The 11409-nt window shown below is 46.8% G+C and overlaps 1 protein-coding gene across 7 annotated transcripts in view; it reads right to left on the reverse strand.

Annotated features, from left to right (window-relative positions):
* Positions 1 to 11409, reverse strand: part of Rmnd1 (required for meiotic nuclear division 1 homolog) — a 30658-nt gene that overhangs the window by 18219 nt on the left and 1030 nt on the right. Inside the window, exons 1-5 of one of the 7 annotated variants that reach the window (XM_029482476.1) lie at positions 10983 to 11178; positions 8094 to 8175; positions 7373 to 7458; positions 6132 to 6652; positions 1264 to 1372 (exon numbers count right to left, since the gene is read on the reverse strand). In XM_029482476.1, the coding sequence (XP_029338336.1) occupies positions 1264 to 1372; positions 6132 to 6638 (616 nt within the window). In that variant the 5' untranslated portion in view covers positions 6639 to 6652; positions 7373 to 7458; positions 8094 to 8175; positions 10983 to 11178. The other 6 variants (XM_029482474.1, XM_029482475.1, XM_029482473.1 and 3 more) reach the window with 6 other exon arrangements.

Below are 11409 nucleotides of genomic sequence, written 5' to 3' on the forward strand. Positions count from 1 at the left end.
TCCCAGCAACCACATGGTAGTTCACAACCACCTGTAATGAGATCTGATGCCCTCTTTTGGTGCATCTGAAGACAGCTACTGTATACTTATGTATAATAATAAATAAATCTTTGGGCAGGAGTAAGCAGGTACTAAGCGAGGGGAGTTGACCAGAGTGAGCAGAGGTCCTAAAAAAATTCAATTCTCAACAACCACATGAAGGCTCACAACCATCTGCACAGCTACAATGTACTCACATACATAAAAATAAAAAATGGATAAATCTAAAAAAATGTTTATCAGTTATTATCATTGTTATTTGTGAGGGCTGTGTACGTGTATGAGTTGTGTATATGTTCATACACACATGTGTGCATGCACACATGTGCAAAATAGTTTTTTGCTTTGGAAGCAGGTTTCTCTGTGTAGCTCTGGCTGTCCTAGAACTTGCACTGCAGACCAGGCTGGCCTTAAGAAATCCAACTGCCCCTGCCTCCCAAGTGCTGCAATCAAAGGTGCACCACCACTGCTGGCTGCCCAGTAGCTTTTTAATGTTATAGGAAAGCAGCAATATGGAGCAGTGGTTTGGCCTGTGTGTTAAAGGACTGGACCTAGTTCACTATGCTGAGAAGTGCTGCAGTTTTTAAGAGGTGAGGCCTACTGGAAGGAAGAGAGGTGACTGGATGTACACCTTTGAAAAGGACCCCAGCATCGTGTCATGAGCACCTTCCCCTGCCACAGTTCTTCACCAGGATATGCTCCTTAACACAGACCCCCAAACAACGGGGAACTGTCCATGGACTGAAATCTCCAAACTGTGAGCTAAGATCAACCTGTTTACATTTACTGTAGGTATTTAATTCCACTACAGGAAGCTAGCCCACGTGTTCTTTGATCTTCTCAAGTGACAGTGATCCTATAAAAATTAAAACAGCATATTTGTCTTAATCCAAAAATTCTCTACAGATATATTTAATCATGTCATTTGAATAAAGACCTTTGAGACTATTTTCTTTTTTTCTGAGATAAGGTCTCACTATATAGCTCTGGCTGTCTTGAAACTTGCTGTGTACACCAGGCTGGCTTTGAACTCATAGAGACCTGATTGCCTCTGCCTTCTGAGTGCTGAGCTTAAAGGCATGTACCACTATGCCTGGCTGGGACTGTTTTCATAATACAAATCAGTGGAAAATGAAATGGGAAAAAATGTCCACCAGAAACGTCATCACAGGAAAGTCATTTTCTAACACAAGTGTACTTGGCCCTGGGTTCAGGCAGCAGTACCTCTAGGCAGGCTTGTCACTTCCACATAGCCACAGGAGACCAGCTCTTGAGACAGACTTCCCAGGTGATACTCATCTGCGGTTGCAAATGCTGTGCACTGCATCAGGTCCTGTTTGGGGGATGACCATAGGGCTGAGGTTAGCGAAGGGCTCAAGCACCTCCAATGGTAGCTGGACCCCACTAGGGAACTCTACTCTGCAAAGCCGGCACTGCAAAGTGTGTGAGAACCTCAGAGGTGTACATAAAGAGTTGAACAAGGATGAAGGGGATGAGTTACATGGAGGCAAATCTCACCTCCAGTTAGAAAAGAACCCAGGTCTGCCAGCCGAAAAGGTGGACTAGGAAGCCCTGAAGGAGAAGCCACATTACACAAGTGGTAGGATCAAGCATACACTGAAAAAGGGAAAGCCAGTTGAAAAATATTTCAGTTCTCCAGTTCAGGAAGTCTGTGGCTCCATTCACATCAGCATAAGCAGCTAATGTCACTAGCCTTGCAGGAGCAGAGATTCCCTCAATCCACAAAGGATCCCGTGTTTTCTCTGGTATGTAGTAACTAGTGGTCTGCATATCTGAGGGCGTGCCCTGACTCGTAGTACAGGACAGAGCAGAGTACAAGCTATGCAGACAATCACATCGTGTGGAAGCAATGCTCAGAGCTTCTCCAGACAGCAAATGGCACAGCAGCCCATCTGGAAGTTCACATATCATTTTAGTTGGCTCAAACCACCTTTTTAGATTTATGATTAATTTATGTGTCCCTGTGTGTGCCTGTGTTGAGTGTTTTGTGCACTGCGTTTGTGCAGATTCCCACCACGGAAGCTAGATGGTGTAGGATGATCCCCTGGGGCTGTAGTCACAGGCAGCTATGAGCCACCAGATGCTAGCTAGGGGCTGAGCCTGGGTCCTCAGCTATAGCAGGAAGCACTCTTAACTAAGGAGCCATCTCTTCAGCACCCAAACCAGCTTTTCAGATAAATGAGAGGGAGGATGGGCATGCCTGGCATAGATGCTGGTCTGACCCCCAGCACTGAAAAACAAAACTAACAGTCAGGAAGTACCGCAGAACATTATTCCCAGGAGCAGATATCACACCGCTTCCTGACATGCACATCTGTTTACGTATGCACTGGGTATCACTCACTAGGCATGTAAAATTATTTTCTTTCTCTTTCTTTTTTGTGAAACAGGGTTTCTCTGTGTTCTGGAACTCAGTCTACAGACTAGACTGGCCTTAAACTTAGGGATCCGCCTACCTCTGCCTCCCAAGTGCTAGGATGAAAGGAATATGCCACTACCACCCAGCTGTAAAATAATTTATTAGAAATATGGTCAAAAGTTTGAAAGCCATCAGCATCAGAGCTGATGTCACAGAAAACCAAAAATATGGATTTCAGACAAAAAGTTTGGGAGAAAATGTATTTCATTAATAAAATGCTTACTTCATGGGGTTGTTGATAAACTGCTCAGAACTGTTCAGTATTTACTGTCTCCTCGGCCACATCAGATGCCAGCCTCCCCCACCATGCTCTGTCATTCCCGTAAGGAACCCAGCAGGAGTTTTCTTTTTGGTTCTTCCCACTCCCCTGGCCTAACTCTCAACTTCCCAAAGGATGGATTCAGCCAGCCTAGCCTCTTCTGGGTCAGTTACACTTTCTGCCCTATTTCATAAGCAGCACAGGAGTAAATGGAAGGAGACTTCAGTGTCCACGCAGAATGTCACACCAAGGAGATACCCACTCAGAAGTGCAGGGAGTAGCCCAGTGGAAGCAACTGAGCAAGGGCTAGAGACGGATCAGCAGTCGAGAGCACTGGCTGCTCTCCCAGAGGACCCAGGGTGGACTGCTTCGCACGCACACAGAGCTTGCAACTTTGTAACTCCAGAAGAAACCAAGTCAGATGAGCTGCAACTAGTGAAGAACGTGAGGGTCAGAAGCACCCTCCTCCTGCAGACAACTGACAGGGAAACCATGAAAACGCTACCATCCAAGGGTCAAGACAGCCAAAGGTGGAGCTGACTCAAGTTTAGCATGTCTTTCTTTTCCTTCTCTTTCTCTCACCCCCTCCCACTTTCTGTTTTTTGTTTTGTTTTGTTTTGTTTTTTGTTTTGAGATGAGATCTCTCTATGAAACCCTGGCCATCTGGGAACTCGCTATGTAGACCAGGCTGGCCTCAAACTCCAAGATCTTCCTGCCTCTGCTTCCCGAGTGCAGGGAGTTAAAGACATGCCCCAGCACGCCCCACTTAGTGTAGCATTTCCAACACGTGACCTGTGAAGACGGACGGAGGGATTCCACATAGATCCTCAGGATCTCTGACTAAGTGCAGGATCTGAACCTCCCCAACTAGGATGGAGGTCTCTGGGTGAGGCAGCCCCTACTTCACTGAATCTTAGTCACAAGGCTGAGAAGTCCTGTTTATGTTGCTGGCCTGTCCCTCTGTGACAGAATGCAAGTTTGGACTCTCAAAGGAAAATTACTCAGTCACCGATGAGAAAATGTATTCTAAGCTGATGAAGAATACATCTTCAAACAGAATGCTTTACTGAAGCCTACGTCTTTGGTGTAAGCTTCCCTGTCCCCCATGGCTGATGGCCTGTTCTGAGGACTTACCTGTGCTTCCTCAGGACAGATGCAGTTAGCTCAGGTGACTTGCCTGTGCTCTGTATGTATGGCTGTGGGCTGTTTCTACTAAACACATCACAAGGTTTAGTAAGTGACTTTCTGACATCGTATTTGGGAATTGTTTCACGGAAGCCCACATGGGAAGGGGAGAAATTCCTGCAGTAGGCTGTTTTTGTTTAATGGTAGCACCATGGTCATGGTAGCACCATGGTCATGGTAGCACCATGGTCATGATAACACCATGGTCATGGTAACACCATGTTCATGGTAACATCGTGGTCATGGTAACACTACTTTGCAAGCAGCTTTCATTTCATTGTCTTTTCTAGTTTTTACACACGTTGAAGTGTACTTCAGGTTTGGGGAAGGGAACTTGTTCCTAAATAGATGACTAAAGCCTTATAAAACAGATATTGGATTAGGCCTTAGATTTACACCTTTCTATTTTAAAATGTAAAACAAAACAAATCCACTGTTTCGACTTGTGTGTTCCTTTGGCCACAGAAGACTTGGTCCAGCAGATGGGGCTAGCAATCTATTCCTGACTTTTGGTTTGAGACCATCACTCCTGCAGCATTCTCTGTGTGCAGTGGCAGGGTAGCCTCTGTTTTACTGACACTGGGACAGAAGAGACTTGTGTCTGGCCTTTATCCATAGATAAGCTCCCAGTAGAACTGAAGCTGGTATAATTCCTTAGTGACATGGGACACTGAAGCATCACTTGGGGATCTGCGTTCCTGTTCCTGCACACAGCCTATATGCCCTGGGATTCCTAGTCTGACAGGAGTGCTGTTTATTCTACTGAGGTAACTCTTGGCTCTGGGTGGATTCAGACAGGATCTGGATGCTGGGGATACAAGCTCTGACTCGGAGCTTGCAGCCTTCTGCCCCATCTCTCCAGAGCTAGGAAGGCTGGCTGGGGGGTGAGTTAACTCGAAGACCACAGCACAGCTCTGAGAGGAGGCCCTGTCTGCAAACACTTTCATCTGTTAGTGTTTGTGTAGAGGCAGTGCAAAGAGTGAGGCCACACCCGGACCGAAACCCACACCGTTCATTTACCCCTCTTCCATGCCCCAGGACCAGGCTGTGTGTCCTTGGCACTGTTTTGTTTTTTAGACACAAGGTCTTGCTATTCAGCCTTGGCTGGGCAGGAACCTGCTATATACACGAGGTTGGACTTGAACTCAGTGTGTTGGGATTAAAGGCATGAGCTCAATACTTTTTTATTTTGAAACTGGGTATCACTATATAGCCCAGGTTGGCCTCAAATTTGATCCTCTTATCTATCTTTCTGAGCCATGGACTGTTATCATGCCTGACAAAGTTTACCTTCTTAAAATCTGTCAGCAGTTCAGTAAAAGTAAGACCCATTAAAATTAAACCTCTTAGGTTTGAAGACAGACCTCCTAACTGTTCTGATACATCCAGGAGGCCTAACACAGGTTTAAACATGTTCACTTTCTTCTTCATTCAGGCTAGCCTCTGACTCCTAGGCTCAGATGATGCAGCTCTTTTGGCCTCCTCAGGACAGGATGCTGGGAACACAAGCTCTGACTCAGAGCTTGCAACTTTCTGCTCCTCCACCTCTCCAGAGGTAGGAAGGCTGGCATCCCACCCTCAACCGTACAGATGGAAAAGATCTTTGCCTCTTTTCCAATTTAGTACATTAAGTACAAGGTATGGCTTGAAGATACCACTCAAGATTCAAAGTCAACAGAAGCAGCCTTGACTCTGACTCTAAGCTGTTCATAGGACAGATGCAAACTGCACCTGAAAGATCTCCAGAAACCCTGTAACCGTAGTAATCAAAACAAGAAATGCCTTGTACTTGCAGTAAACAGCCAAGTCCCCCCTGCCTCACACCTCACTTCTTTACCCTGTGCAGTCACCACAGGCTAGCAACAAGCACCCGTGGGTTGGCAGTTAAATCTCTTTAAACACATTTCTGGCTCAGTTCTTAGAAACACAGGTGTTTCCCGAAGCTGCATCCCTGGCTGGACTGAACGGCAGCCCCTCATCTAGCCCTTCCTTGGCCTAACTAACCCTCCTGAGTAATGAAGAGGCCTCTCTCCGCCACACTTCTCACAGGGACGACCGACTCCAGCAAGCTAAGCTTTCTGTAGGTTTGGCTATGTTAGGCTTCAAAAGTTTTGTACCGAGTTCTGAGCTGGTTGCCCAGTTCTCTTGCATCAGCAGCGAGGCCACAGTGAAACACTCACCGGTTTAGAGGGCACATAGGGGCTTTACCTCATTCACAGACAGATCTGGAAGGTTGGTCCTGGACGGCTGCCGGGTCCGGGATGCTTTCAGCGGCCTCTTGATCTGCAGAAGGTCTTGTTTGGGAACAACTGCTTCATTTGATACAGATGAGTGATGCCTCTTTACTGCTTTTATAAACCACTTAGAACACAAGAGATTTGGTTTGTGGGTCATGTTCCTGTGAGTCCCGAAGGGGTGTATGCTTGGCCAGTGTCCTTTGCCGTCCAACCAATGGACAGCATTTAACGGAAAGAGTCTGCTTGTGTCTGGTGTTATCCAGTTCATTTCCAGGATCTCTGGCTTGTTCACACTGTCAGCTGTTATACTTGGAAAGACTGAGTGTAAATGTTGCTGCACTGTCAGGCCACTGTGGCATGTTGTACTTTCAGACTTCCTAAGTGGTCTTAATGTAAGCCGAGTAAGTCTTTGGCACTGATGAGCCTTTGCCGATATGCTGTGTAAACTTGCCAGGGTGTGGAGAAGCCTGGCTGGCATGATCGCATCTTAGGCTGAAAGCAGAAGAATTAAGAAGTCAGGTTGGATTTAAATATATGTTTCAAGTACACATATATTTCCTAAGGAAATATATTTTCTATTAAAAATTTGTCCCACATGAGCTGGAGATGGCTCAGCAGTTAAGAGTGCTTGCTCTTTTCTGTTGGTGTCTGAGATGCAGTCTCACACTATGCAGCCTTACCTGGCCTGGAATGCAAACTCACTATGTAGAGCAGAATGGCTTCAAATTTATGAAGATCTGCTTGTTTCTGCCTCCTGAGTGCTAGGACTAAAGTCTTGTGCTACCCACATAGGCCCAGCACCTGTTCTTGTAGAAGACCCAGGTTCAATTTCCAGGACCTACATGATAGCTCATGACTGCTTAACTCAGTTCTAGGCAATCTGATGCCTTCTTTTGACACACACATGGTGTATAAACATAAAAACAAAACACTCACAAAAATTGTAAAACAGAAACATCATAACCTAATCCTAACTAGCGAACCCCCCTCCTCTCTCTCTTTCTCATTACTATCGGGATGTCATGGTGTACATCTTTAGTCCCAGAGCTCAGGAGGCAGAGGCAGGTGAGTTCAAGGGTAGCTGCTCTGCAGAGTGAGTTCCAAGCCAGTAAGAGATACAGAGGGAGCCTCTCAAAAACAACCAACCAAAGAACCAGTAAATATGCATATGCACACACATGCACACACATACACACACCAACCTGTACTTACACATTCCTTAGTCAACCTTTATAATTAAATCATCAACTACCATCATATCTTAGATCCTTTGGAGAAGACAGGCATTTTCTCCTCTTCTTTGAAAAGCCATGGAAGAGACCAAACCACAGAGCTGAGTACAAGATACAGAGCAAACAGAAAGAGCCCACTCAGTTCTACTGGAAAGGCTCTCAGAAAGACTGAAATGGCTTTTGTCTTTCAAGGGGGAAGGTGTTTTCAGGTGGGGACTGGGCATCAGAGTAGGGTATATTAGACATATTATATAAATTAGACAGGCATATTAGATAGGCAAGCACACACAGAGCCTGAAGGAAATGGGCTGTTATATGTAATTTCCCTCCTCTCCTTACAATATAAAATAGCACTTTTTGAAAAGCAAGCCTACAGTAAGCGGTACTAACAATTCTTTAAAAATTAGGTGCCAAAGACTCAAGCATTGCTCAGACTTCATGATTCACAGAAAACCCGAAGAGAGTACAACACACAAATACTATGCAGTCTTGATAAGGGAGCACCTGGGGTGAGGAGCGTGGCACATTCAGGGATACATTTGCAATGGTTCATGAAAGGGCAGAGGGATCAGCAAAGCAAACAGGCCAGGTACACCATATTACTTATCTAACAACTGGGCTGCAACTTCAGCAGAGGGAGAAGCGAGCTGCAGGAGATAAGGGTAAAAAAGTATACAAAAAGACACACTAAATGATCCTACATGTTCCACAGGTGGAGAAGTCAGGGCTGTGGAATCAGAGTGTCACATAGTTGGGTGTCTCAGAAACATGTCTCTGCTAACGCTGTGAAGAAAGAGCAGAGAAAGACTCAGATGTGATGTTCCAGTATCTTCTACATTCTAAATGCTGTTTTACCTCACAATAGTCCAGAGGAGAAGACTAGAGGCTAGTTGTTCACGGTTAGGCTCAGTGGGTAAACATGCCTGCTGCTACACCTGATGGCCTAAGTTCAGTGCTCCAAACCCACATGGTAAGAGAGAATTGGTTCCTGTGGTCGCCCTCTGATTGACCTCCATATGCTGTGGTGTGTTACCATTCTCTTAGTCACCTGTAAAGCCCCGTCAGAAGTGGTTAAAGGATATTAATGTAAAATTTACCCAGTTTTTTCTGTCAGTGCAGCATCCACAAAGCTACAATCTCCCGGACTCCTCCCACATTCCCGATTTTAGCCATTACTCTCCAGACTCTGCCTATCTTCCCTGTCCATTCCTTCTACTACCCAAAGTCAACAGTTGTCCCCCGCCTCAGCAGGACCTACAATTTCCAGTCTTTCTTCCCCAGTGTCCACTTCCTTCACACCCAGCTAATGTCCCGTGTCTACTATAACCCTCCCATTCACTGAGAACCCCTGCATCCTTCCGTACTCCATGGGGCATAACGTCAGTCCTAAGTGAACAGGATTCAGCTGATTTAATTTGTGCCTACACTCTTGCAGCTCACTGGAGACAGCCAACTAACCTCCTCCTAGCTCCCTCTCCAGCCAGGGCCACTCTGGGGCGTCTACACTGCTCAGGACCATATCTCCGGCACAGTCTGCTGCCCAACCCCTCACACTTTCAGGCCGCCTCCTAGTTTCTCACTCTCAATAATGACCTCAATTCCTCCTCCACTAACAAAACAGAAAGTTCTACAAAATGACTCCTCCGCCACCATCAGCCTGCACTCACTGCTCCTGTGCCCGGTGATCAATCCACCCTCTTTAAAATTGTTATTATTTAACCGGCATATGTGTTTGTCTGTATGTATCTGTGCATTACAAGAATGCCTGGTGCTACAAAGGTCAGAAGAGGGCATTGGATGCCCATCAACTCACTGCCCACTCCCTGAAGCAGCTTTTTATTTGGCTTCTAGAATACCACATTGGCCATTTTCCTTCTGTCTTTTTTTTGCTGGTTCCTCATCTATTCAAGAATGTGATAGATCAGGACTCAGACTCTGGGCCACTTCTCTTCCCAATCAGTCTCTCGGTGACTTTACCCGACCCCGTGTTTTATACGTCATCAGGATGAGTAGCACATATTTATCTCTAAATCCCTCTGCGCACCAACAATGTAACAAGCTCAAAACTGGGCATCCTAAGGCTTCCACAAACCACAGTTTCCCTATTCAGTGCCAGTCACATGCTCATATTTGCCTAAGCCCTAAACCTGGAGTTTGCTTCCACTTTTCTCTTCAGTCTCTATTACTCCGTCTGTCAGTAAATCCCACTGGCCTTTTCTGACCAGTACCCACCACAAACACTTTTACCACCTGCCCCGAGTTTCTGGTTTTTCCAATGATGATTATAATAGCCATTTCCCTGTGTATGATGGTTGACCTTTATCCGACTAGCCTTAGAACCACCATGGAGACTCAACGCTGTCTGTGACAGACTTTCTAGGATAGGTTAACAGGAGGGAAGACCCCCTGAAATATGGATAGGACTATCCCATGGGGATGGGTTGCCGGCTTTCACCACTGGACTTTCTAGTGGAGCAATGCATGGCCCCTGCCTGTTCCCGCCTCCATGCCTAATCTGCCGTGCAGGACTCTAGCTGAGTATCAAATCCTTCCTCCCTTCAGCTGCTTCTCCTCAGGCAGCTTGTCACATGGAAGGCAACTGGCACACTGGCTCCCCGCCACTGTTTTCCGCCTCCTACAGGTCATTCACAATGGACTACAGCAAAAAGTCTGAGACCTTAACTAGAATCCTGTCCTTTTCTAGAGTCAAATTAGATGATGGCTTTACATTTACAACAAAAGCCGATGCCCCTAAGACGCCCTTCCGAGCCTTCTGCACCACTGCAGCATTCCCTATAGAATGCCTTTGTTCCAGGCCCCCTGGGCCTTTCCACTCACCTGTCCACAAGCTCTCCTCCCAAGGACTTGACTCCCTCAATGACGCGGTATAATACATATAACCAACACACATCCATCACACCCACTTTGGATTTTCAAGACTGGATTTCTCTGTATAACAGCCTTGACCCTCCTGGAACTTGCTTTGTAGACCAGGCTGGCCTCTGCCTCCGGAGTGACGGGATTAATACTTGTAACCAACACTCATCCATTCTCTTGCTATTTTTTACTTTGTCCTCATATTTAGCACCACTTACATACCTTGTATTTTTAGCTTATTAATTCATGCAATGACTACTCCTTACCGTGTGCATTATGCTAGCTCTGGAAATGGGCAAATAAGGGATAATATATATTAGTTAGCGACAATTATATCAGAAAGCAATAAAGGAGATTTTTGTCTCTCCTCAAAAACCGGTTTCTGTGTTTGTCCCCCTATGCTCAGTGACAGCAGTGTCCTTGGACACAGAGGCGTCAAGTAAATTTTTAAAATGAAACACAAGGGAGCTGCAGTTTTTGAGCATTATCCTTAAGCATAATATGTCCATGTGCCTAAGGATAGCACTAATTGCACTTAGTGTTTTAAGTTGGGAGTGGGACATGGGTAGACCTAGGCGTTTGACGGGAGGGCTGGGATGGGGGTGGTGGTGGTGGTGGACATAACCAAAATATATTGTACATGCGATGCAGAATACCATCAATGAAAAAAGCGGCTGCATCCAGGTTAGATTCAGCGGGCAAGTGGAGCTGACCTTTGGGAGCACTTCTTCCAGTTCCTAAGTTCAAGGTGATTTCATGCACCTTGGCAGCTACTACTATGCCCTGCTTCCAACGCGGCGGGGTCGGGAGTGTTTGGCTTGAGGTGCTTCGGATTCCCGGCTAAATCCCCTGGCCCTGGCCGAAGCCCACACCTCCTCACCAGCTTCTCCGGCTGGGGAAGCGCGAAGCACTGACCTGTGCGCGGAAAGGACGACCGCGACGCCCACGCGCACGCTCCCGCCGCAGGAACCTCTGCGGAAACACACCCCGGCCCGCCCCGCTGCGGCGCAGGCGCACTGCAAGCCCCAGGCCGGCCAGCTGGGACACGTGACCGTCCGAACACGTGACCGCTCCGCGCCCCCCTTTCCGCTCGGCGGGCTACCGCCTCCGGTCCTCCAGGGCTTCCGCTCGCGTAGCCGG

The sequence above is a fragment of the Mus caroli genome, chromosome 10, assembly GCF_900094665.2.
Source record: "Mus caroli chromosome 10, CAROLI_EIJ_v1.1, whole genome shotgun sequence".
NCBI classification, from domain to species: domain Eukaryota; kingdom Metazoa; phylum Chordata; class Mammalia; order Rodentia; family Muridae; genus Mus; species Mus caroli.